This window comes from Asterias rubens, chromosome 13 (assembly GCF_902459465.1).
Source record: "Asterias rubens chromosome 13, eAstRub1.3, whole genome shotgun sequence".
In the NCBI taxonomy this organism is placed as follows: Eukaryota; Metazoa; Echinodermata; class Asteroidea; order Forcipulatida; family Asteriidae; genus Asterias; species Asterias rubens.
In genome coordinates this window covers 14,765,732-14,792,974 of record NC_047074.1, presented here as the reverse complement: position 1 = coordinate 14,792,974, position 27,243 = coordinate 14,765,732, and the positions used below count along the sequence as shown (strand labels likewise).

The 27,243-nt window shown below is 36.6% G+C and overlaps 3 protein-coding genes across 3 annotated transcripts in view; 2 read left to right on the top strand and 1 right to left on the bottom strand.

Moving 5' to 3' along the window:
• Nucleotides 1–6,867, top strand: part of LOC117298475 (ras GTPase-activating protein 3-like) — a 62,477-nt gene extending 55,610 nt beyond the window's left edge. Inside the window, exons 17-24 of the mRNA XM_033781752.1 lie at nucleotides 311–426; nucleotides 1,854–1,936; nucleotides 2,841–2,911; nucleotides 3,092–3,181; nucleotides 3,983–4,030; nucleotides 4,935–5,038; nucleotides 5,678–5,858; nucleotides 6,392–6,867. Coding sequence (XP_033637643.1) covers nucleotides 311–426; nucleotides 1,854–1,936; nucleotides 2,841–2,911; nucleotides 3,092–3,181; nucleotides 3,983–4,030; nucleotides 4,935–5,038; nucleotides 5,678–5,858; nucleotides 6,392–6,434 — 736 coding nt within the window. The 3' untranslated portion in view covers nucleotides 6,435–6,867. The remainder of the gene's footprint in view (nucleotides 1–310; nucleotides 427–1,853; nucleotides 1,937–2,840; nucleotides 2,912–3,091; nucleotides 3,182–3,982; nucleotides 4,031–4,934; nucleotides 5,039–5,677; nucleotides 5,859–6,391) is intronic.
• Nucleotides 6,868–11,160: 4,293 nt separating this feature from the next.
• LOC117298987 (diamine acetyltransferase 1-like) lies at nucleotides 11,161–14,316 on the top strand. Its single transcript, XM_033782387.1, has 4 exons — nucleotides 11,161–11,357; nucleotides 12,351–12,545; nucleotides 12,858–12,898; nucleotides 13,603–14,316. The coding sequence occupies exons 1-4, from the start codon at nucleotides 11,228–11,230 to the stop codon at nucleotides 13,807–13,809; spliced, it is 573 nt and encodes a 190-aa protein (XP_033638278.1). The 5' UTR covers nucleotides 11,161–11,227; the 3' UTR covers nucleotides 13,810–14,316.
• A 3,112-nt stretch (nucleotides 14,317–17,428) lies between these two features.
• LOC117298546 (U2 small nuclear ribonucleoprotein auxiliary factor 35 kDa subunit-related protein 2-like) lies at nucleotides 17,429–27,187 on the bottom strand. The gene is made up of 10 exons (XM_033781858.1): nucleotides 27,118–27,187; nucleotides 25,267–25,446; nucleotides 24,929–25,037; nucleotides 24,223–24,300; nucleotides 22,804–22,842; nucleotides 22,323–22,432; nucleotides 21,688–21,901; nucleotides 20,924–21,089; nucleotides 19,111–20,320; nucleotides 17,429–18,359 (listed from the first exon to the last, which is right to left on the bottom strand). Exons 1-10 carry the CDS (start codon nucleotides 27,144–27,146, stop codon nucleotides 18,239–18,241), a joined length of 2,256 nt encoding a protein of 751 aa, XP_033637749.1. The 5' UTR covers nucleotides 27,147–27,187; the 3' UTR covers nucleotides 17,429–18,238.
• Nucleotides 27,188–27,243: the final 56 nt, after the last annotated feature.

The following is a 27,243-nucleotide window of genomic DNA, read 5'->3' as shown; positions in this document are numbered from 1 at the left end:
AACGTTAAAAGAAGGGTGAGTTAGTCATTGAAGTTCCAATAACGTTAAAAGAAGGGTGAGTTAGTCATTGAGGCACCAATAATCTACATGTATGTGACATAGCTGAAAACTCTACTGAATTCAACAGAAAGTTTCCTGAAATTGTTTTCATAATTTTGTTGAATTTAATTCTAAGTATGTTCCTGATTGTTGTCCAAAATTCCATGATTACAAGATACAAATGTTGGCAGGTCTTAAATAATTTCCTTGACTTGAATGATCCCTGTTGGGTATTTTAATACAATCCAGGCTTTGTTGGTTTTCCTTTCAGGATAATGATCAAACGAGCGCAGGGGAGGAAAAAGTTTCTTGGATTCGGTCTAAAGAACTTCAAAAGGAGGTGGTTTCAGCTTACAAATCACGAATTGACATACAGCAAAAGAAAAGGTACAAAGTGACAACTGTTATGCTATTCATAGTCAGGGGAACAACCGTTAAGTTAGATATTTGTCCCCAACATTGCCTCCCCCCCCCCCTCTTTCCCTCCATGTGAACTTCCAAAGACCAAACATTTAAGGTGATCTTTTTCGGGATTGATCCTTCTCTCATGATCAGATATAATCTTTATTGGTGTCTTTATTGCCACAAATGTTTCCTGATTGGAAAATTCGAACAAATTGTGATTAAATAGCTTTAACAATTTATTGAAGCGAGAAAATAGAATTAGCTGTTGCAAACAACTTACCAACCAAATGGACCAAGAGTATAAACGCAAAAAATCTTTAATTGCCTGACGTTTCGAACCTAGCAGAGTCTTTCTCAAAGGAATTTATTGAAGCCTAACACAATGTGTATACTGGTCAGCCCTTATACTCGATTTTCCTACGACTACATATCATACCTGAGACTTCAGAAAACCTGAATTGCAACAATGTTTGTTATGTGAATAATATTATTCAGTTTTACTTTTATTTATTTGTATGTTCATATAATTTGTTTCATTTTGATTCCACTTTGTTTTCATATGGTTTGTTATAAAAGCATGTTTTTAGGGATGGGGCATGTGTACACTTTTGTTTGAATATGACTTGCAAAAAAGTAGTTTATGGTCCGGAGTTTTGACCCTAGCTTTCTCGTTAATACATGATTCTCTCTCGTTGTATTCATGTATGCCACTTGATTCCTTCTGTTCTACTTATATACCTGTTCATGTCTCTTGCCATTTATCCTTTGAGGAATACTCTTCTAGGGTCGAAACATTTGGCCGTTAACTATGTTTTGCATTTGTACCGTATGTCCTTTTAGTTGGTAAGCAGGTTGCAACAACAACAAAAACATTTTGTTTTTGATGATGACTTGATTTCAAGATTGTTTTTTGTTGTTGTTGTGCACAGACAGCAAGCCTCTATGTAGGATAGCAATCAACAACATTCTGTTATTGATGATGACTTGATTTCAAGATTGTTTTTTGTTGTTGTGCACAGACAGCAAGCCTCTATGTAGGATAATTTTGATGATGACTTGATTTCAAGATTGTTTTTTGTTGTTGTTGTGCACAGACAGCAAGCCTCTATGTAGGATAATTTTGATGATGACTTGATTTCAAGATTGTTTTTTGTTGTTGTTGTGCACAGACAGCAAGCCTCTATGTAGGATAATTTTGATGATGACTTGATTTCAAGATTGTTTTTTGTTGTTGTTGTGCACAGACAGCAAGCCTCTATGTAGGATAGCAATCAACAACATTCTGTTTTTGATGATGACTTGATTTCAAGATTGTTTTTTGTTGTTGTTGTGCACAGACAGCAAGCCTCTATGTAGGATAATTTTGATGATTTGATTTCAAAATTCTCTTTTGTTGTTGTTGTGCACAGACAGCAAGCCTCTATGTAGGATAGCAATCAACAACATTCTTGCCGTTGAAAGACTGGAAGAGGACTCGTTCCAAATGAAATTTGTAAGATTTTGTGTTTTTATCTCCTCCTTCTGCAGGCTTTAACTGTTTAAAAGAGGGGCTTTGAGGTCAAATTTAGCTTTGTGATGCACTCATTTTACCAATAGATAGAATGCTTATGGAGGTAGGGACAAATTACTAGTCTCTGTCTTACATTGGAAGGGTGTAAACAAGTCATTTTGTTGAAACTCTTTTAGGGGAGAAATTTTAATCATGACATCAACATACATTCAAAACAAATTGGTCTGTAAATTCCAGAGGGGAATTTTTGGCTTAATAGTCAAAAGATCAAACTCAATGCTGTTTTGATTGAATATCGTTCAATGTTGGTAATGAGCTAAAAATGATTAAAACAAGTTTGCTGGCTATAGACCATAAATTTTGAAACAAAAATTGGGGGTTTTCCAAAATTGCATTTTATTGTAGCAAAAGCAAAAGCTGTGGCAGATTAAAGGTTAGGTTAGAGATTGTGAAAACAATTTCTTTTTTCAAGGGGCTCTTTCTATTTGAAAATGATTCCATCACAAAAAGTAGTCTACTCTACAGCTCCTCTTCTATTTGAAGCCATGTTTTGACAAAATGAAGAATTTCTCCGTGGCTAGACGTGATGCCCTTGTCAATGACTAAACAATAAACTTCAATCATAAACGCTTGATGCTTTGGACTATGTTTAACACTATATTCAGTATAATGGGTGTATAAATCTGCATGCATATAGAGGATATTAATTTGTGGTAAAAGAAAATATTATCCTGGCATGGTTTGGTTGGCATCTTGCTTTCAGGTGTATTGTAACTCTTTTAAAGTTATTCAATACTAGGCATGTCTGATTCTTGATTTCCTTTTCATAATTCAAAAGCCTACTTCAAGTAAACTAAGTGAGCTTGTCTTGTGTTATTTTGCGCAGATGTTCCAGGTTGTGCAGCCAGAGAGGGCGCTCTATATCCAAGCCAATAACTGCGTGGAAGAAAAAGAGTGGTAAATCTTTTTTTTTATAGTAGCCCTTAGCTAATTAGGTTTCATAATGCACTCTTGTTTCCTCAGACGTTTTGCTGATGATGTTTTCTTAAATTGAAGTGGTTTTCCTCAATTTCAACAATGTTTCAAAAATGTAAACAACATGTTTACAGTAATTTCATTCTGTTGTCCTCATTTCAGGCTGGACATTCTGTTCAATATCTGTAAAACAAACAAGAACAGACTCCATTTCTATCACCCCGCTGCCTTCAAAAACGGACTCTGGATATGGTAAGACAACTATTTAGAATTTTTTTTTTTGTAATAAGGGAATAAAAGAGTTGGAGAAGTGGTCGTCAATGGTAGTTAAGCACCAGCAGGGTCGCCCTTTATCCTACAGTCACGACCCTGCAAGTTGTTCAACAGCTGTGTAAAACTAAGTGACCACTGACTTTTGTTCCTAAATCTTACAAATTATCTTTAAAATATCTTAAAGTTGAGAACAAAGATGACACTTTTCTTTTCTATCCATGTTCCGATTATTGTCTTGCTCTGTATTGTATGATTGTCATGTGTGAATGCCAAATACATCATCATAATAATAATTATGTATATTTTCAAGATTCTATCAGAAGCTACAGTACATGTAGTGATATGGCTGGGGGTGTTTGTGCTGAGAACCTCTTGCTTCTTAGTTATCCTATTTATCCCCTTTTGCCATCCCTTGTTTTGCCATCCCTTGTTTTCCCTTTTGGGGTGTTGTGTTTGTGTCTTTGTATTCATGTAACTTATTTTATGGATAATGTGGCTATTGTTAGGTTTTGTTAGTGTTTTTTTTTTTACCATAATATGCTTTTTTGCCTTGTATTAGCCCATTTCATTTAAATTTTGTATTATGCTTTCACTAACTGTTTTACTCTTAATTTTATTTTATTGTAAGTCCGTTATTGTTATTCAGAATCATCCCCACTTATAAAGAGATTATCATTACATAGTCTTACCGCAAACATTACTATTATTGTTATTATTATAAATGCCAACTAACGTGAAAGTCAAGTATTATTATTTTGCTGTTCATTCTGTTCATGACAGTTGTAAATCCATGATCGAGACTGCCCAGGGATGTAAACAAGTAACCGGGTAAGTTTTGTTTTCTTTTAATTCACAACCTATTTAATAATTCATGACAGCTTCCATGGCCACAGCCTGATAATATAGAGAAACCCAGACCTTCATTATTGAGGCCTATTATTGTTATTGTGTGTCTTTAATTGTGGGTTAAACAAAGAATAATTAACTGGAGTGTGACCTGAACCTGTGACCTCCAGATTAATGTGTCAGTGAGTTATATAGCACTTTATCTTTAAGTACGTGCTAATCCTCCAATCAGATTGGCAGAATGGAGTGGTGATAAAAACCTATTAATTGCGCGGCTAATATCACTACCATGCGTCTTGTGTGTTGTATGTCACGCGCCAAGTTTGCTTGAAGATAAATCGTTATCACACGCGCGCTCGTGGAAATACGGAAAATATAGCGCGCGTTAACGGCCTCGTTGGATATGGGACGCAGAAGCGCTATATTTTTCCGTATTCCACTCGGGCTTGTGTGATAACTTATAATGTCGGCCCTATGTAGCCCTATTTTGTCAATATCTTCGCTGCACCGGGCAACCTGGACTGTCAGGTGCAACTTCACAGGTTGTATTATAAACGTGGGTGTGATCCCTGCCAATACACAGATACAGGTTGAAAGCCTCTGACTGGCTACATAACTCACAAGTCAGAGTGCCGGCATTGTTAATCTGGAGGTCACTGGCTACATAACTCACAAGTCAGAGTGCCGGCATTGTTAATCTGGAGGTCGCAGCTCAAGTCCTACTCACCTTTTCTTTATTCAACCCCAAACTATTGAACCATTTACCCAGTTGTGTTCCCTAGTGGTTTATTTCTTGTGTGTCTTGAATTGATTGCAGGGGTCTACCTATAACCAGTCATGTTCCCAACTGGTTAATTTATACTTATGTGTTCTTAATTCCTTGCAGTGGTCTACCTATAACCATTACACTAGACATTGACCCTGACAGAGAGGTTGAAAGAATCCAGCGATTATTCATGGCACAAATACAGAGACTTCACTCATTACAAGGTAAGGAGCCAATAAATATCCAATAAACCCCAAACCCCAACTGATTATTCCTTTGATTATACCCCTTGGTATTCTTGATGTTATATATCTGCTTTTCAAAGTCAGTCATTACAATACTGAGTTATCAACAGGTAATGTATATGTTTAGTAAGGTTTCCTGAGAATTTATGGCAAGAACAACTTTCTTGGTAAGTACAGCAGCTTCGGATGGGATGGTACATTGTCAGACACATTTCACTTCAAAGAACTGCTACAATAGGTTTTTTAAACCTTGAGGTTTGTGCGTAGTGATTTGATTGATAATTACAAAACATTCAGAAGTGTAAGAATATCAACATTCAGGTTCAGTAATAAATAAACACATTATAAACAAGTTTAAGTAGCATTCCTGATTGTTCACTCAAGTAGCTGTTGATAATCTTGTCCATGCACCCCTTTGATATTGCAATATGTAATTAATAGTCTGACATTTTAACCCTTGTAGAATTGTCTTTCTAAAGTCTTTCTTTTAGCCTTCGAGAAAGACTCTGCGAGGGTCAAAACGTCGGGCCATTTACTATTGCATTGATACCATAATGTCCTTTAAATTGGTAAGCAGTTTGCAACATTTTATTTTATTTCTCCTTTGATAAACTCAAGATGCCTGTGCAACACAAGCTGTCTACCAAGGCATCCCATCAAATACATCTCCCATCAGTATTGAAGATCCTAAGACGTGTTTTTCTACGGTTAGTTCTCTTCTGTCTGAGATCTTAGCCCTTGAGCAGAAACATAAACAGTATGAGCAGATGAGGAAACGACTCACTGAGTATGGAAGCAAGTAAGTCAGCTTATTAATCATGATAAATATTATTTGGTTTGCGGTAACACCATGTGTTTATCTACTTGCCAGGTAGAGTTTGTTCTTTAGAGAACTGTCCTGCTATATATTCTACTACCACGGAATAGATTTATCGGATTGAGACTTCTCAGTTTAAAATTCTAAATCTGAGGTCTTAAAATCAAATTCGTGGAAAATTACTTCTTTCTCGAAAACTACATTACTTTAGAGGAGCCGTTTCTCACAATATTTTATACTTTCAACAGCTCTCAGTTACTTGTAGCCAAGTAAGTTTTTATGCTAATTTTTATTTTATTTTTAATTACCAATAGTGTCCGCTGCCTTTAAAACATTAAATAAATAAACAATGAATATGCTAAACTTGATCAGTGCATTTACTTGATGTCATAGTGGCATTTCAAACAGAGATGGAGGGGGTTGGGAGAGGCAGCAACTTTTTTTTTTTTTTTTTCTCTCTCTCTTTTTTTCTGATTATAATTTGTATTTTAAATTTTCTTTTTCTTTTTTTTCAGACAAAGTCCCATCGGAGATCATAACTTCAACTCGTTTCACTGACAACGGAGCAAATGGTACAATAAATTAGACACAAGCCAAAGATGATAATAAAGTACTTCACCGTTCAAATTTACTATGAAACAACTGTGTGTGAGAACGACAATTTTTATACAAGTATGAACAGACTAAAACTTTAATACCAAAATGTTTTTTGGGAATTCGAGTCCATCGAACCTTGCAGCCTCTAGATGTGATAAGATATAGATGAACTGACCTCATTCCAAACTTGATTTTTCAGTACTTAAAGGTAGGGTCGTAGATTGGTCATGACTCCAAAAATGAATGACTCTAAGCACTTACTTGGTGAGAAGCGTTGCAGCTGGAGAGTAGTTTATGGAATGTTTCTATCCTTATTAGTTGGTTTGCGGTAACACTATGTGTGTATCTACTTGCCAGGTAGAGTTTGTTCTTATATTAGAGAACTGTCTCTCTTTATTCTACTACAGCGGAGTAGATTTATCGGATGATAGGAGACTTCTTAGTTCTGAAAAGAACTGTCCTGCTTTTTAAACTACTACCCGGGTGAAAGGTATAGGAAATTGGCTGGGACTTCTACTTTAGCATATAGGATCATAATTAACTGTACTACTGCAGAGTCAGTTCTTGAATTGGTCTCAACGTTTCGACTAGCTTGCTCTAGTCATCAGTTTCTCTCCATGTTTCTTAAAATGAAGGATTTTTTTCCTAGAATCTATTACCCTTTAATCAAAAGAACTTTGGTAAAAATAGCGTCAAGGTGAGGAGGTTAGAGGGTGTCAAGGGGAAAAACAAATTTAGAGGTGAAATGGAAAGAATGAAAAGAGAGATAGGCAGAAGCCACACAGAAAAAAACATTTAAACATGGCTCGCATCTAATGTAGAATAAGAGAAGTTCATTGAAATCAGATTACGGTTGAAGATAGTTTTGGATTGTGAGGTTCTGTCATACAAAAATGTTTGTTTTATTCTTCATTTCGGGCCTTGATGGCAAGCCAGCTTGTAATTATGTACACCAGGAAGATACTGATTGTGGTATTATACCATATTTATTTTTCTACTATTTGAATCGGACCAAAACAAGTAACAAAAACAACACTTTGTTTTTGTTTTTATTCTAGTTTTTATTGTTATTTTTTAAAGGTGTGCACCGTTTTGTTTGTGATTTGTTTGTTGAAGTTTCTTGAACAAGATTTATTAAGCTCATGTAAGCAGTAATTAGTGCATGCTGTGTGACAATCATGGAAATAAATAAAAACTTAAATTTCATATATTTATATTTGTGAAACTTCATTCTACATTCCCGCGAACTGTCTCTGAAATTATTGCGTTACATACTGTACTGTGGTAGTGACCATAAAAAGAAATCTATCGGAAATCCTCTTTGTTGTAATTATGGTATTGGTTGTAAGCATCAAGCATCCTGCAAAATCGTTTGGTCTCAGGAGTGTCCATTGATTAAAAAGAAATAAATTTGCATCTCTTAAGGTCACCAAGAGCTGATATTTTAGAGATTTAAATTCCTGTGGTGTCAGTTTGTAGCCATAGATGTGGTCAGTACTCGCTGTCATGTCACCATCGATTGACTTGATGTTCATGATGAAAATACTGTGATGTTTTCTCAGCAAGTAGACACTATATTCACCTGAAACTTTCACTTGTGACTTTTTTCTTCCTTATTGATGATTTTGCCTTTAAATCAGCACTATGTTAAAGAAACCAAACGATGATCATTCCTTTAATTAGACATTTATATATGTTTCTGATTGTACTAAACACTGTGTCTATAATTTTTAAAGTCCATCCTTGTGATCAACATAACAGCCTGGTTTTTTTTTATGTTGAGAAGTTTAATTGTTACCAGTTGCAACCTCAACCCAGATCCAATTGCTGCACATGTACATTATCTCAAACCAAAAGATCCAACAACATCCCACCAATAAATAAATACATTTTGTAAAAAGTACTTTGCATATTTTTTTCATATTTTACAAAACAGAATGTTCCATATATTTAAATATTTGTTGTACTGAGAATGTTTTTATTTTTTTATTTTTTTTTTTTTTATACAATAATGTGTGTGCATAACTGTTTCTGTGATCTTTATTTTAAACTAAAAGATTGTATATGTTGATGTACTTATTGAAATGATGGCAAAACATAGTGCCTTTAAGTTACACACATTTTGCCATACATGTATTTTGCACTGAATTACAGATTAACTGTCACCCCAGACATTTTCACTTACAATCTTCTTAAATCTATCAGAATTAAAAATCATAAAAAATGACTGGTAATGAGTTTGTTGAAATACAGCATTGGATATTGATGGATTTAAGGCACTGCTCTCCAATGGTACTGTAACTAGATTTAAACTGCAAATTACTTTGTAACTGAAAAAATAGCAGAAAGTATAGTGTGGCCATCATGCTGTAAATCTTTTACCAAAGTGTGGTTCATCAAGGTTATGGTTTGGCGCTCTTTATTCCATCAATGTGTTAGTCATCATTGCAAGTAGGGAATCAGACACACAGAAAGCGCCTTATTTAAAGTTATTCATACTTTGAGGAAATACATGTACATTTACAGTCTACAGTTATGAATTTATTTATGTTGGGAGGGGGGTGAACAAAGAAATTTTTTTATTTGTTTATTTATTTTTAATTATAATTGTTTTGTCGGGGCGGTTTATACTGTGTTTAACATAACACTCTGAAATATGGCAAATAGTTTTGCCGGATTTTTATTTGAACCATTTAAAGCCTAAAGTTGGTAATGTTGCAAAACTTGAATTATCTCTTAACCACCTTAAGTGTTTTCAATTAAAGCTTCACACTTCTAGCATCATGCGCACATCAATCTGTTGTTCGAAAGAAGTAATTCTAGGGATCTGAAAACATATCCAATATCTTGAAATTTTAAACATAGTTGTTTTGTTTTCTTTAGCATCAAAGGCACTGGACACTATTGGTAATTACTAAAAATAATTGTAAGCTTAAAACTTACTTGGTAATGAGCAATGGGGAGCTGTTGATAGTATACAACATTGCGAGAAACAGATCCCTCTGAAGTAAAATAGTTTTCAAAAAAGAAGCAATTTTCCACTGAAATATCTGAATTTGATTTCGAGACCTCAGAATTAGATTTGAGGTCCCGGCATCAAGCATCTGAAAGCACACAACTTCATCTGACAAGGGTGTTTTTTCTTCGATTGGTCTTTCACTGTAAAAATATATTAGTCAAAACAACGCTAATTGGTCATAAGGGGCATGATTTTGATGCAAGTTAGTCAAAATCATGTCTCATACGACTAATTAGCGTTGTTTTGACTAATATATTTTTTAGAGTGTTGACAATTACCAAAGGTGTCCAGTGTGTTTAACATTTCAGACAATCGTTTTTTTTATTTTATTTTTTAAGTGTTGTAAGGAGGTAGGCTGTACTTCCGTTGAAATTTAGTGTTTAGGCAGGAAGTAAATTTGCCATTTATTTTTGCCAAAATAGTGATATTGTAATGAGTAATAAATAAACTAGTGCTGTGACATAATTATCTTGTTTTTGTAGCACATCGATGCATAAGTTTGTTTGAAGACTTGCTTCATTGCGGCTTGTTTGGTTGTTCGTTGAAGGGACAACTTGCTATAAAAGCGCTTGTTATGAAATGAAAATGATTGCTTGGAAAAAGTAAAATGTAATATTTACACTAATAATCCTTAAAATTGTGTGGTTTTCCGTGGTTTTCTAGTAATTGGTTAGTTAATGGAAAACCACACAATTTTGAAGTATATGTTTTTGTGGATCATTACATTTTAACTTATTAACATCTTTACATCTCCGTATCTAGGAAAATTATGTTCTATTATTCTAAAGAATGCTTTATAAAGGAGTTCTATCAAACTCTAAAGAACTAGTTTTATAGAGCGCACGCATTTCTATAGAATTTCCTGTTTCTAAACAGAGCTGAGACGTTCTATAGAAACTCTGTAGAAACTCTATACAATAAACCAAATTAAAAAATGTTTAAAAGAATTTCTATTGACCACTCAATAGGGATCATAATAGAAATATGTTTATATTATTCTATAGAACATTTTTGTATGGGCAATGCGGGAAAAAGACAGACATTTAGTATTTTGTAGACTGCATTAAATAGTGCAGGTTTTAAATTAACTTATTACTTTTAAACTTATTTGTTTTCGTTCGGCCTCCGCCTGAGACCGTCTGCTTTTATTTTATTTTGTTTTCACAATTTTATTATTATTTTTTTTTTTATTGTTTCAGTGAGGCTCATTGCTACACAAATGCCATTGCCACGATGCACTGTTTGTCTGTATGTAAAACTGTACATTCCATGAAATGAAATAAAATTGTCTTTAAAATAAATGGCAAAGTGAATACAAAAGTAAAAAGAATCACATGCCGCTATGTATTATGTTTTTTTTTTTTACAAATCTCATTGATAGGTTATTCTTTCTCGGACACTCTCCTAGACAGATCCTGGGACACCGGCCCTCTCCCATGCATAAAAATATCCTAATCATTGTGTCCTAATTTTGTGATTATGGTAATTACCATGGAGTGTGCGTACGATTCTTGTTTCGAAAAACACGGGGGAAATATCGTTTATAGCGCCACCAAGAGTTGAGTGCTGTGGTCCAGTCTAGTCCCCTCTGTTCTTGCTAAACCACAGCATAGAACAGGACACCAAGCGTGGGAAGTCTGACTAGTTTAGACAAACGGGGATATTTAACTGCTTTTGCTAGAGTTGTGTGAATGCTCGCCGTGCACTTCACATGTGTTGCTAAATTTGTTTGTAAATGATGGGTTTTCAATACATTGTACGACAGGCGGCAGCTGAAGATTGTCAAGATATATTGAGTTTAATCAAAGGGCTTGCTGTTTTCGAGGGTGAAGATCCAGAAGAAGTTGTTAAAATTACAGAGAAAGGTACACTTTTTATTTATAAATTACTATTTTTTTAAGGGAAGTATCGATATATTTACTTTATTATTATATGGCATTCATTTGGGATAACTTTGAGGTAAATTAGATACTATTTATTTCATATCTAATGAAAAAGTGGTGGCGCCATACGGAAACTTTTCCGTACCGTGTATTGGGGGGGGGGGGGGTAGGAGCAGCCAGTACTAGTTTAGTTACAATGGTAATTCTCCAGTACGCAGTAGTAATGAAGGGTCAAAGACCGTGCGACCCTTCCTGGAGCATTACAATTATTTTACTTACTTGCTGTGTAAGGGCTAGTTCAGAATGGCTGGACCCTCAGTCATACTCGGTCAACTATAGTCACACTTACTCCTAGAACTATGAGGTTCATTCCGCTATTGCTTACGGATTACGGGAGATGATAGCGAAACCAAGGCCATAGTTAGGAGTAAGTCACACTTACATCACTGATTTTCTAGAATCAAACATGTTAATCATGAAATTTGAAAAAGAGTGGATTTTCTGTACCCACGTCTTGCTTGATGATGAGCGAGAATACAAATAAATCTACGTTGTACACCCTCTCTCTCACCCGTTGCATTTATGCCAGTTTTGGTTTCTGCGGCGTATACAGATACAGACAGATAACACATAGCCCTATAGCCTAGTTTTTGCACGGGTCCAGTTTCTAAAAGGAACTGTAGGTGCATAACGTGAAGGGCAAGAGTTTCAAATAGGATTTTGTTCATGATGATGACCTACGAATTTATGGAGACAATATCGGAACAAACCTTAATCTAACTACAGTAGTTTGTAGGGGTATTTACATACTACTAGCTAGACCTAGTTAGTATTAACTGAGGGTGAGGTACTCTTTATTTAAAAAAGAATGGTCAGTACAGTAATTAATCAATATGCAGCTTCACCCCCCCCCCCCATAATATACCACAGGGACATTAAATAAATAATACTCACAATTTGATATATTTCTTACAGATTTAAAAGATGATGGTTTTGGAGTTAACCCCCTCTACAAATGTCTGGTGGCAGAAGCAACAGAAGAGACGCCTAAAGAAGTTGGTGATCATAGATCAAAAGTCATAGCATATGCCATGTATTTTAATTCGTACAGTACATGGCAAGGAAAGATAATGTATCTGGAGGACCTTTATGTCAGTCAAGAACACCGAGGTGAGGCTTAAATAAATTACCAGTATTAAACAGAAGGTATACGGGACCAGGTCTGAGATTGACCAGCAACATGCTCCTTGTTCCCCAGTCTTGTATAGCCAGCAACGGGGACAGGTGTTTTTCCAGCACAGCACTTATGGCTCTGGAATTCACTTCTTGAAAGTAGCAACCTCAGGGAAATACACAACATCTCCATTTTTCAGCAGCAACTGTTTTTTTGTAGTTTTGTATGTATTAGTTTCATGTGCTATGTACTATACTTCCCTTGTTTTTTTTTACAATAAGAGATGTGTATTATTTTTCGTTTGTCAGGAAAAGGTGTTGGAAAGGCACTTTACTCCAAAGTAGTAAAGGTAAGATCATTTTAAGGTCTTTGGTCTACGTTTGTTTTTGTTTACTAACTTTAAAACACACTTGTTCATGCTTGCTTTCCCGACATCATTTTAACTTAACTTACACCAGGTGTGTTTGAATGGTCTACAGGAAAGTGGGCCTTACAAATGCTGTATTGTTATTATTATTATTATTATTATTATTATTATTATTATTTAGAGGAGAGTTTGAGCTAAATTTGTGCATATATTTGGGTGTGGAGAATAAAAGGGGAGCCTTAAATGTAATCATAAAGTTGGGAAGGTAGTGCAATCTGGTCTACTAGCTAGGCCAGGCCTGGCTAGGCTCCTTGTGGATGTTACCCATACCTACATCCTTACGGACTGAGTAGTGGGTAACCCTGTTTCAGCCCCAGGAATAGGTGGCAACATGCCTCTGGTGACAGTTTGTTTTCTGTTGGAAGCCCTCACATACAGTGTACCCTTGAAGTGGCTGTCCAGCCTTATGATGAAGATTGTCAGGAATAAAGTGTTACATTTTATAAGCTCAGCTCTAAATGGGATAATTTCAATATTCCGACTGTTTCTCCATAAAGTAGACAATGTGTTTGATTTATCAAAGAAACAAATAGTGGCATAAAAACTAAAGCGTGTGATTCATTGACCTGGTACTGTCGAAACAATCTATTTAACCAGTGTGGTGTGTATTCTTTTTTTTAACACAGATAGCACTTGAGAGTAGTTGTTGTCGTATGCAGTGGTTAACTCAAAGCTACAATGACAAAGCCTTACAGTTCTACAAGTGTTTCAATGCCATTGATGCCACAGAAAAGGAAAGCTGGAAGCTACTTAAGCTAGAAGGAGAGCACTTTGCTAACATCGTCGCTAGCATGGATAACGGACCAGGGTCAAACATTCAATTTCTTTTATAAAGAAGTTGTTGTGAAAGTAAGAATGATACAATCCCTGATTTTTTCATTTGCCCAAGTGTCGACTGAGAAAACAACACAAAACAAGAATGGTGAATCTATCCACATTCAGCGAGGTGACAGCTGGTACCTACCTCATTGCTCTGGCCGCAGCATTTCCAAATGGACACCGACCCTAAGAAATATGAGAGACAACTCATTCATGAATTGTCTCAACTAGGATTCAAAAGTATCGGGGTGAAAAATTATCCAAAACATAATTACCTTGATGCAAATCCTTTCTCTAAATAATTTATTTTGTTATTAACAGCGGCACGACCCTTCCATGGCATAATCAGCATAGCTCGAAACATGACATTTCAAGAATAAAAGTACAGAGATAAACTCACTCACTCACTCGGTCGTCCACAGGCAGCTCGAGTATGGCTTTTCCAAGTCAGGCCTGGAATTTCATCTTTCAGAGGGCAAGGCCATTTTCATTTTGCAAAGGGCACTTCCATTGGAAAGTGGGCGAGGACAAAGGATGTTTAGAATGAAAGGAAGGGTTACTGGACCATAAAAGTGGTAAATGTATTGTTCAACAACAATGCAGGGAGACATGAAATTAGAGAGCAAGTTGCATCATGATGCAACTAACAATGGTCAATTAATAAGAATAGCAAGATCAAAGGTATGATGATTTTAAAATTGAAAATATGAAATAAATTATTATATAATTTTCTTAAAATCTTAAAAGAGGAAGTCAGATGCAGTATTTTGTAGCTTGGTTGATGCCATTAGTATTTATGAGTAATATTTGTTGATATTAAAGAAAGTGTTGCTACACATTGAAATTTTGTTTTACAGAAAAACACCATTTGTGTTTTGGTGAACAAAATATGCAATGAGTTCAGGGGGTGTTGTCATTTGCAGAACATTTTGTAACGGATTTCGCACAACTGAAAGTAAATTCTTCTTTTAAATGACATATTTTGCAAATACGTGGATTGAAAACACAAAACAACGTGTGGCCTGAGACGGGTACATACATTGTACCATGGAGGTAGGATTCATGATTGTACACATCAACAAACGCAGCGTAGGGGCCTACTGCTTATCAATGTGCGTTAACAAGATATGACATTGTTGTATTTTTTTCTGTCTGGAACTCACTCTGGAGTTTCTACCATGAACGGCTATTGTTAACCAGTGATCGTCATGCTCAGATGCGATCGTCATGCTCAGATAGCCTGGTTACAAATGAGTTCAAGGCCGCATTACTGGTTAGTAATCGCCATTTTTAATGGGAGGGATTAAAATGTTAATCTAAAAGATTGTAGGCTAATTTGAGAAACCAATCAATCAATTTTAAGATTTAAAAAAAAATCCGAAGCATTTAAAATTCAAATGTTAGATTGAATTTTAAATCTAAAAATTGATTGGTCCCTAAATATACATTCCTTTAGATTCACATTTATAATCACGTGTATTCCACAGTCGAACGTCACCCATGCGCAAATAATAGGACCGGAACGTGACTAGTCTTCGCCCTGAACCGAGAGCGATTTTTTTTCTTTTCCAAACAACATTGCAATATTTTTCCCCTGCCTCTGTGATTGGTATACGTCATAATGAAATTGGCCTGCTCTTTCACCGAATCATTTCAATGTCGTTTGGGGGAAAAAATAGCGGGCCCGGAAAAGCAGGGCATAGCATGACCTATGGGTGAAAACTTGACAATAGCACTGACTATCTAGTGCTCAATATACTCCTAAATTTGTAAATGAAATTATGGATTTTCATTACATTATACGTCAGGCGACCGCCGAAGATTGTAAAGATATAGTGGAACTAACCAAAGAGCTTGTTAGATTTGAGGGTGAAGATCCAGATGAAATTGTTGAAAACACAGAGAAAGGTAAACTAACTAGTAGACTAAAATCGTAAGAATCGTTTAGTTCAGTCAATAGGCCCATGAGAGTTATTATTTACAGTGATTGTGTTCAAAACAACTTTGAGTTTTTCTTTAGTTTTCAGCTTAGTTTAGAACATTGGAAGCGAGGCCTCAAATTACATGAAGTTTTCAAAGCTCCAGGAGCTTTATTAATGTATTAATTACGATGGTGGGGCATTGGAACTTTGTGTATAACTTTCCTCCTGTTTCTCGCGCATCTAGTCTTCAGCTCAATTTACTAGAAGTCCAGAAGTGGAATTTGCTGATGAGCACCAGTGTACAGCCTAGATGATAGCTGTAGAACTTTGCACCCAAACTGAAACTTAATTCCGTCGCTACAAACTGTCACACGTGAAAGGTTCAATATTTTTGTTAACAACTTATACGGCGCGCACAAACCTCAAAAGTGACACAAAATTTATGTTTCCACAATCTGGTTGCGCGCTGAATCAAGGTTTCCACGAACTGGTATGATGTGACACCACGCACATTTGGGTGTCCTTTTATGGTGACAGAACAAGCCTGCTGGTTGCTTAAATCGTCTTCGCCACGAACTGTCACGAACCTTTCTTACTTTATTGAAAACTAATAAGCAGCTTCACAACCCTACCCCAATATGGCACAGGAAATAGTACTAATCATTCGATGTATTTCTTACAGGTTTAAAAGATGATGGTTTTGGAGTTAACCCCCTCTACAGGGGGACATGTCCCCCCCCCCCCACCTTTCTAACGCACCATACATTCTAGCATGATTGTTTTTTTAATTTTATTTTTTTAATACAGATAGCATTTAGTAGTTGTCGTATGGAGTGGATAACTCGAAGCTTCAATGAGAAAGCCATACAGTTCTACAAGCGTTTCAATGCTATTAATGCCACTGAAAAGGAAAACTGGATACTCCTTAAACTAGAAGGGGAACATGTTGCTAAACTTGCTGGCATAGATATAGGAACAAACATTCAAATTCTTTAAAGGCATCGGACACCTTTGGTAATCGTCAAAGACCAGTATTTTCACTTGGTGTATACCAACATATTTTGGCTCTTGATTGGTCATCAAATTCACAAGAGAATAATGAAAGAAAAACACCCTTGTTGCATTACTTTGTGTGATTTCAAATGCATAATAAAAGGCTTCAGCTGGAGTCATTTTTTTTATTTGAGTGAAAAAATTGCCTCTTTCTCAAAAACTCCTTTTTTTCCATCGATCAAATATCATGCCTATTTATAGTACCCTGGCAAGTCTATAAAGCTCATACTGGTAAGCAATCAAATGTTCCTACTTTTTTAAAGGACCAACTTTGATGATAGGCGTTTTGTTTCACTATTGTCTTTTTTCTAGGCGCACCATCCTTTGTTTGGTCAGTTGCTTCCTGGTTTAATGCTGTTCAATTCCAATTTCCTTGTGTTTTTCTTGTTTCATTAGATGATGTGTAATCCTTCTTTATATTTTTTGTACGAACAAACCAACAAACGGATGAGTGGCCTTGTTTTCTTTTTGCCTGGTTAATCATTTTAGGAGTAAGTTTGATCGTTTATTTACAATTTATGCACAATCCGGGAAAAGGGTGTATTTTATGATTTTTTTTTATGTGTTGTGCTCTGCCTTTAATAAAGTGTTATTATGTTTTAAGTATTAAAACCATATTATTAAATCATCAAAAAGAATCCTTTCTCAAAAAGATGGATACTATCAACAGCTGCAACTAGTGCTTTTATTTTCTACCAACAATTGAACATGACCCACTTCTAGTCAACTCTTCCCTTTCAAGAGAAAGTAAATGGAGTAAATTTTTTCGTACAAATCTGTTTAAAGAAAACACTTCTGTGAGAGAAAAGAGATCCTTGACCACATTACTTGTGAAACTGCAATACATTTATAAGTACAGTATAATGTTCACTTATCAATAAAATAGATGTTCAGTACTGGTAAATAAAATTCAGAGTGATTTATTTTACCTTAGTTACCTTTGAGGTGAAAATCGTAGCCTCCACGCAACGAGGTAGCGAAATGAACGTACATGTAGTTATTTGAAGGAAGTGAAATCTTCGGTGAAATTGAGTTAGAATACACATAGGGTGCTTCCACTAGAGAACGGGTCAAGTTCGGAGCAAGCCGGCTCGTGGGTGCTGGTGTTAGTGACCGAACCGAGAGACCCTTTTTGGGCCAAAAGTCCAGCGAATGGAGAGGGGTATCGTCAGGAGACTGAAGAGTGTGAGCAGGTTGGCCTATTTATAGGGGTTCAGAGGTTTCATAAAGTTCTCCATTATTCTTACAAAAAGGCCAAACAAAACAATATGCGCCTTAACTTCCGAAGCGTCTTGCACCACTTTGAGTTGAAAGATTACAGGTGATGATTTGTCTTTCTTGTCTAAACTTCCAAAGCGTCTTGCACCACTTCGAGTTGAAAGATTACCTTTCCATGGTATGGGTAGGTGATGATTTGTCTTTCTTGTCTAAACTTCCGAAGCGTCTTGCACCACTTCGAGTTGAAAGATTACCTTTCCATGGTATGAGTAGGTGATGATTTGTCTTTTTTGTGCTTTTGCTTTTTATGTTTCCGTTTCTTCTTACGACTCTTTGGACGAGTTTCAATCTGTCGTTCCAAGCTTGTGGACCTGATGAGTTCAACAGACCAAAACAATATTTTATTCCACCACAGCTTAATTTGAAGAATTTAACAAATTTATTATAGTATGCGATCTCAAAATCTTCACTATGTTTCCCACTCAAGTGTTTCCAGAATGGGTGGGGTCACTAGGCCAAATCTTCTTGTATCAATCGCCTTCAGCAGTTTCAGCAGTTTTAGAAATGGAAGAGTTATTCAAACCGGAGCTAGCTGACGCTTCAAGGGGCATTATAAAGTCAATTGCCACCGCTACCCCCTGTTCATTGTCTCTGTTCCCTTTGAAATGTTACTATCAAAATCATATCAAATCCTCAGAGAGTTGCCTTTTTCCAAGGCCCTTCACCTTTCCAAAACTGACACAAGGTTGTCGTAATGGTGTCTTGTATATTGTTTGCATCTCTCGGACCACTGTTTGAATCGCACATCACATAGGGGGCACTTCATAGAATTGGGTTTCAGTCTCTACCCAACTTTGTGGGTTTTCACTGGTATAATTCTCTGGGGTTTTTCTCCCACATCTAAACTTTAACGTTTCACTGTCTTCTCTCCAATGGGTTCTTGGCTAGAATAAGTTAATTTTTCTGCTTAACAACCAGAATCAATCAATGAATTGAAAATGAAAGTATTTACAGATACAGATGTAATTATTAATGCAAAAGGAATGGTCATGGTTTTACTCAAGTACACAGCAAAATGAATACCATTTGAAAGAGTAATTCTTTCCCAATACCTAGTCATACCTGGGTTTTTTCTCCTCAAAAGATTCCGAAGTGTCCTCACTTTCTCCATCCAAGCAATGTCTTGAAACATTTTCTCCTCGAACAACCGTTGGATGTGCATCTCCTGTTGCTATGGCAACACATGATAATGAATCATCAAAAGTTTCTATTTTTGCAGCAGTGACTCTTGAAGATGCTGGTGTTCTTTCAAAATCGTCCTCTTTCTTTGCCGCAAATTGTTCAACAGTCTTATCAGGTCTTGATGCTTCGCGTGCTGGACTGCGAGTATTGTCACTTTCCCGGTTGATTTCCTCAATGTGTTCTAGTTTAATGGTTGCTTCCTCCTTGGTGTTGCTACGCTTTCTCTTCTTTGACTTTTTAGAGGGCTTCTTCTTACTCCTACTTTTAGAAACCTCATCAGTGTCCGAGGAAGATTCTTGATGTTCTTTTGATTTGCGTTTGATCGACGTTCCATAAACTGAAGATCTATCAAAGCCTGGACTACGAGACCTTGAGCGACTTCTGGATTTTCTGTGTCTTGACCTACTTGACCTGTGGTACCTAGATGGACTTGGACTTCTTGAAAATTTCCTTTGTGACCAACTTCTACTTCTGGACCTGTTTCTCTTAGACTTGGTAGGGCTTCGACTACGGGACCTACTTCTACTTCTTGACCTATTTCTTTTTGACTTGGTAGGGCTTCTACTTTGTGATCTACTTTGACTTCTCGACCTATGTCTCCTTGACTTGGTAGGGCTTCGACTATGGGACCTACTTCTACTTCTTGACCTATTTCTCTTTGACTTGGTAGGGCTTCTACTTCTGGACCTGTGTCTCCTTGACTTTGAAGGGCTTCGACTCTGGGATCTACTTCTACTTCGAGACTTGTTAGCTCTTGATCTGTCGCGGCTCCTTGATCTACGACTTCTTATTGAACCTTGATGATCTCTTTCTCTACTCCTTCTTCGATCTGTTGATCTTCTTTTATCCCAAGTTGGGCTGCGGCTTCTACGATGATGATCTCTGTATCTTTCTCGCTCTCTGCTACGGCTTCTTTGACCTCTTTCACTCCTGTCATTACCGAACCTCCAGCCTCGTTGGCTCTGATCTCTCCAGTGATTTGTAGTTTTGAAGTCTCTGTCTGCGTCGGCAAACTCATGTCTTGGGTTGATAAAGACATGAAGAAAATTACAATTTTTCCCTCTAGAGCATTTATTCTGATGAAACATTCCTGTATAAAAAAAAAAAAAAAAAATGAAAAGCAATTATATGTTTGAGAATGACGAAAAGAAAAGCATTAGTTTTATATTTGTATCTCTTAAAAGAAAGAGGCAAAAAAAGTCTCATTTGCAAGTTTCAGATGAATACATGTTACTTGATGAGAAAACTGTCACTGTATTTTTACCAAAACTTCAAATCAATTCCAGTACATGGAGGTGACAGAAGGTACTCGACACATCTCTAGCTACAACATTCAAAAATGGGCACCAACCCCCAGAAATCTGAGTAACATTTCATGCATAGTTCGTTTCTAAGATTCAAATGTTTTGGGATGTAAAAGTATACAATCCAAACATAATAATTTGAAAATGGAATTTGTTTCTCAAAATACTATCAACAGCTGCAGTGCTTCTTACAAAGTTAACTTGTTATGGTCACTCATTTTTCAGAGTCAGACAAATCTATGACCCAACCTTTATAAAGGGGACTTTTTCAGAGTGACGAAAAGAAAGAAGTTCTCTCACAAACATATCTCTAGTAAAAAAAAGTTGCAAGGACTCTGCTTTGAAATTATATAGACTTTAAATTAGTATAGTTAATAAAGAAATCTAACCACAGATAGCTGCTTTCCAGCTGGCAACAGGTGTGTAGACACAAGATAATTGTTTTCCAGCATAGAATCGACCATGAAACATCTCTCTTGCTCTACTACTGTCTTCTTCTCTCTTGAACTGAACGTAGACATTGCCACGAAGATGTGGCTCCCAGTTACAACAAACCTACAAATATAAATGATATCAAAACACAAATAAAGGAGTAAGTTCCAAATAATGTTTTTCATAATAAAACAAAGGCACCAGGACAACCATTTTGTGCTCAATATGTAGCATGGTGTACCCACCCCTTCTCCTTTCGTGTCTTCATTGTCTCCTGGTAATCTCAGGAATTCTTTAAAGGGGGGGGGGGGGGTCCGTACAAGAGGAAAAGATTGTGTTACGGGAGAATTTTTTGTTGTGGGGGGGAACCCTATGCAACATATCAGGCATGGTTGAAGGACAACGGGGAGTTTTTCTCTTTACTTGTTCAGAACATTACTTTTGTGCCACCCTTCATTTTTTTCATGAAGATTTGCGCATTACCTCCATATAATTATTATTACCTTAAAGTACTAATGAACCAATCTCCTTGAACTGTGGTAAGACGTCTTATTACCTTAAACTGTACTAATGTACCAATCTCCTTGAACTCTGGTAAGACGTCTTATTACCTTAAACTGTACTAATGTACCAATCTCCTTGAACTCTGGTAAGACGTCTTATTACCTTAAACTGTACTAATGTACCAATCTCCTTGAACTCTGGTAAGACGTCTTATTACCTTAAACTGTACTAATGAACCAATCTCCTTGAACTCTGGTAAGACATCTTCATAAAACTCTAAGAATCTCAGGTAAGCATCTCCTTCATCATACTCCAAGCTCATGTCAGTATCGTACTCATCCCTATGGCTTTGTTCCATTGTGAAATCCACGTACATATGGGGGAGGAGTAAGGTAGTACTGCTCTCTGGCTGTGGATGGTCCCGTGAACACCTGTTGGAATTCAATTAGGACAATTCAGATTGATGTTTTACAGGGACCAGGACTCAATTCCATAAACCCTGTAAGCACAAAACTTTGCTCAGCACAGAAAAGTATTGCTCAACATAAACAAGTTACCAGCCACAATTTCATTAGGTTTACATTATTGTGACTGGTGTCCCATCCAGTTTTTGTTTAGCAAAGAAACTTGTCAAACAGTATTATTTATTGGCCCCTGTGCACAATTTCATAGAGCTGCTTAAAGGCACCTTTGGAGTCGTTTGATTGGTTTAATCCTATAAAAATGTAGATGTTTACTAAAAAACTAACGTGGAGCTGAAGCTGAGGCTGAGGAGGGAATACAAAATGTCCATTGTTAAGTATACAACTGTTTTTAAAAAACATCAAGAGGGTGCCTCCAATCTACACGCACCTATCACCAAACCGACATCCACCAGTCTTTAGATAGAACGGACACACATCTCGTTTCGCTGGTTGAGCCTGACCCCGGGGAGCCTCTGGGTTATGGGTTGGTTTGTCAGCCTAAAAGAAAATAACAAACAAAAGTAGTAAAAGTATAAAATACTAATTTGGGGTGGAACAAAGACAAATTTACTAGAGCGAGATTTGAACTGGATTATCTTTTCAATGCTCTAATACCACCTGAGCTATCCACCATTATGTTGGTAGTCTCCCCATTTTGTCAAAACCTTTGTTTGGGGGCGCCTTGTCATTTAAATTTGTGTCACGCTAACAGAAATTATACACAGACTCTTTTCCACAGTGAACCCTATAAACTCTTTAAAAAACCTGTAAAAATGTTTCTTATCCATCCTGTTATTGGTTCTAGTTTTGCTGTTGGTTGTGTAATCAAATCAAAATAAACAAATATTTACTTAGAAGTTTGTTCTTACCTCTTGTGTAATTTCCTTGTCCAGTTGTTGCAATATATCCTAAGTAGAGACACACATTGGACAATGGAAGATGAAAAGTCTGAGATACTGGTTAAGTTATTACAAAGAGCAAAAGACTGTTACCAAGTTGAAACAAATCGGATTGTCATTCTTTGACAGAATGAATTTTCAACAAACAACCTTGAAACATGTGTATATGGTGCAGGCTTAGTATCCAAAGTGACTTTGTGCCCTCCCTCAGACCATTCAATCGTATACAAGATTGGTAATGATTTCCAAATAGCATTGTTTAATTTTGGTCTGAAAGCTTACTTAATCTGAAGTTCAAATAACCATTTTCATTTGTGAAATATTTCCCTTCGATATGAATTTTTTTTATCTGAAAATCTAAAAAACAAGCCAAGCTGATTTTGGTTATTAATACAAATTATTCTGGCTGTGTAAACTTCTTTCCTAGTTGACTAATTTATTTTTTTCACCCCCATTAAGAAAAGTTAACAATCCTTTAAAGGGAAACTACACACAAACACATGCAATATTTTCCCCTACATCTACTTCATTTCAAATTTGGTAAAAGATACAATGGTTTGACATCAAGAAATGAGGTAATCCTTCGTCCAATCATCTTAGCTGATAATGTGAGCATCTTCTAGTTAAGAAACAAGGGATTCACAATAAAACAATTCTAATAATTACAACTGTACTTTATACACATCACCCAACACCTGCAGAAGAAAGTCTCTAAGCGCTTCAAAGAAGAAAAAGAAACTTGCATTACATGTATATGATGAACTGAACAGATTTGTTTTAAAGAATCTTGAAATGTGAGATGATAGTAGCTTGTTTGATAATGTAGAGGGAGATTGCTCCATAAATGAGGTTCAGCAAATTGAAAACTACTTCACCATATATTTTGGTGGCAATAGTTCAAATAGCTGAACAGAGGTTTTAACAACAACTTATTAAAGACACACTCGAATATTATTATTCATGAACAAAATTGACACAAAAAGAACAGATGGCATTGATGAAGTGTTTACAAAAAACACGAGTAGTTTTTAAAACTTTGCCTACATGTAATAGGAATATAATTAGATGACCATGTGCAGATCAGACTCAGAGCTTACTGAACGAAACATTGAATTGTCAACCACTGGTTCTTCTCAGAAACAACACTACTCAAAAGAGATGTACATCGGTAAACAGGGTGCTTTTGAAAACCTAACCTAACAAAATATACATCTTTGGGATGTTCTCAACACAAACAAAAATATTGGGTGTTTTTTTTCTTGATTATAAAAAAGACATAATCATAAACATTCTTCTCATTCGATTCACAAACTGGAAACAAGACTTGAGTTTTGTTAACTTGTTAGGATATATAATCAGCGTCAAACAGAGATGCATAATCAGTGTCACCTCAAGCTCCTTCTCTTTCTTATTGACACTCTGATCCTCAATCTGCTGTCTTGCCTCCCATTCCTCCTGGATGCGTTGCTATGGAGATAGACAAAGTAAACAAACCCATTACTCAGTAAGATAACATAAATTGTTGAAACACAGGCTTTACATGATTTACGTTTTGGAACTTTTCGGGGAAATCGGTGTCTTGTTTGCGTCAGAGCTTCTGCCTGTCATTATCTTTTTCAGATAAAGTGCAGAGAGTTTTATCTTGTTGGTGAAGAGTTCCCCACCATATAGTAGGTCTCAGACCGTCTGTAGGCAGCCTCCGTCTCTTCTACAGATATTTTCATGATAAATGTGCAACCAGTGTGGCGGCTTGTTTCCCCCCACACTCTTCAGATGTAGAACGAAGTACCATTACAGCAGCTTCGTTCCACCTACATGTATTGCATCCATTTGGAAGTCTCTGCCTGCTCAACAATTCCCTTTATCTTACAATCTAGTCTTAAGAGGAATATTAATTCAAAAATTTAGTCATCTTAAATGTTTTGTTCTTTTGTCATAGCCCCTTACCAAAAGTGGCTTTCACATTGGAATTTTTAACTTGCATAAACAAAAAGGATGAGCACAGCTTTTTTTTAAACTAGCAACTTAAAAGAGAAAGTTATTCATGCATGCAACCTCTTTCCCAATGTTGACGTGCGTGTCTACATGTACGTACTTGTTCTTCTCGAAATTTCTGTTTCTTTGATTCCTCTTTCTTCCTTTTGACTTCAAAGTCCTCCTGAGCCAGTCTTTCTCTTTCCAGCCAAGCATCATGGGCTCGTTTCCTGCACGCCAGATGAAAAGATAATTAAAAACCTTACATGTAGCAAAAATCTAGGACAAGTCTTTTTCAAATGTTATTTTCATACTTAAATTAAAAACGTTTTATTGCGCATACAGCACACTCTATGAAAACACCAGGTCTGTTACTTTGGATATGTCTTTACCATTATCTTAACAGTCATTGCTATCAACTACTATTTAAAGCTTCTTTCAATTTTGTTTTCTTCCAACCTTTCTTCTTCGTCTCGTCGTTGTCTTTCCTCTTCTTCTTCATCTTGTCTTGATGCCACCTCAGCAGCGATGGCTTCTGGGGGCAAAGCTTTAACCTCTAGCTCTTCTTGCAGTCTGGCTGTAGCTCGACGTTGCTTCTGTCGTTTTTGCTTCTTCAGTAAGGCTTTATATTGCTTGTGACTGAAAAAAAGACCCCCAAAAACAGGTTGATACAAATCTTGTTCTTTTTGTTTCATGTTCTGAAATTCATTTTACTTAGTTTGCTTCTATCTAACTAAAGATGTTCATGGAGATGCCAATGATTATCTTTTGGAAAAGTCTTGAGGTTGAGAAATCGTTATTTGGCGCTCAATTTTTAACGAGTCTAGTCATTGTCACACACATCACAGCACGGGTAATGTTTTTTTTTAACCTCTCTTTCTTTGGCCTTGGCCTTGGAGGCCTAGAGCCATATATAGGAGGCGTGACCCTCTCCCCCAACCCAACGAGTCTCTCGAAACAAGCCAAAAATCCGGAACCAGTAAATGTCTATGATGAATGAGTACACAACTGGTAGGAAGTGTTCATGGAGATGCCAATGATTATCTTTTGGAAAAGTCTTGAGGTTGAGAAATCGTTATTTGGCGCTCAATTTTTAACGAGTCTAGTCATTGTCACACACATCACAGCACGGGTAATGTTTTTTTTAAACCTCTCTTTCTTTGGCCTTGGCCTTGGAGGCCTAGAGCCATATATAGGAGGCGTGACCCTCTCCTCCAACCCAACGAGTCTCTCAAAACAAGCCAAAAATCCGGAACCAGTAAATGTGGGTCCTACTAAAAGCCGACAACTCGCCGACAACGCCGACAACAAGTCCAGAGCGCCGACAACTCGCCGCCAACAAGTTTTAATTACCTCGAAAATTGCCAATATACCATAGATGTATTAGAACTATATGTGTGCTGTAATATAAACATAAATTTAATGTAAAAACTTCACGAAAAGTGTGAATTTTTAACCAGAAAAAAAACTGCATGTTCACGGAAAACGGTCGGACGCCATCTTGGCTTAAAATCGTGTTCGGACCAGTCCATTATGATGCGGGTGAGTCAGACTTAGCAATAGAGGGCGGGCGTCATGCACTGTGCACACTGCAGTGAAGGTCTTCACATGAAGCCCGCCCTCTGTTGTTGACAAGTGCTAAATCTACCCGTATCATAATGGTCTGGTCCAAACACGGTTTTTAAGCCAAGATGGCGTCCGACCGCTTTTCGTGCAAGTGAAGTTTTTTTCTGGTTAAAAATTCACACTTTTTGTGAAGTTTTTCCATTAACTTTATGTTTATATTACAGAACACATATAGTTCTAATACATCTATGGTTTATTGGCCATTTTTGAGGTAATTAAAACTTGTTGGCGGCGAGTTGTCGGCGCTCTGGACTTGTTGTCGGCGTTGTCGGCGAGTTGTCGGCTTTTAGTAGGACCGGTAAATGTCTATGATGAATGAGTACACAACTGGTAGGAAGTGTCTAGTGATGGAAGGTATGATGATGTGTCAAGCCAGATTTTCTGTATTTCTCTTTGAAACTGTTAAATTTTGAGTAAGTTTTCAGCTTAAAGTTATTATTATTTGATTTTTATATACTTGACGAATAAACCATTCAATTCAATTCAATTATATTTTAAATAACGTTTTATTTAAATTGTCTAGTTTCCGGACACTAGTGTGTTACCCGCTCCGTTCGTTTTGAAGTTAGCTACTCATGGTTTGAATGATTACTACCCAAATAAAAAGTGAATGTGGCTATAAGTATACTGCAGCTAATTATCACATACAAACTTCATTACAATATCGAAAAACGTCGATTTTACCTTAGTTTTGTCCCCGAGTTGCTGTCCATGCTTACAGAAAGTGCGCCCTCTATCGGTGACCTACATTTGAGCGTCGTCTGGACCAACTTTCATCATAAACAAAGTAAACTTCCGCAGTGCAAGAAG

Coding starts and splice junctions, on each gene's coding strand:
- LOC117298987 (XM_033782387.1), top strand. CDS start 11,228: ATGATGGGTTTTCAATACATTGTACGACAGGCGGCAGCTGAAGATTGT. Junction 12,546..12,857: donor TGTCAGTCAAGAACACCGAG/GTGAGGCTTAAA, acceptor TTCGTTTGTCAG/GAAAAGGTGTTGGAAAGGCA. Junction 12,899..13,602: donor TTTACTCCAAAGTAGTAAAG/GTAAGATCATTT, acceptor TTTTTAACACAG/ATAGCACTTGAGAGTAGTTG.
- LOC117298546 (XM_033781858.1), bottom strand. CDS start 27,146: ATGGACAGCAACTCGGGGACAAAACTAAG. Junction 25,447..27,117: donor AACTCGGGGACAAAACTAAG/GTAAAATCGACG, acceptor TCTTTTTTTCAG/TCACAAGCAATATAAAGCCT. Junction 24,301..24,928: donor AGAAATTTCGAGAAGAACAA/GTACGTACATGT, acceptor CTATCTCCATAG/CAACGCATCCAGGAGGAATG.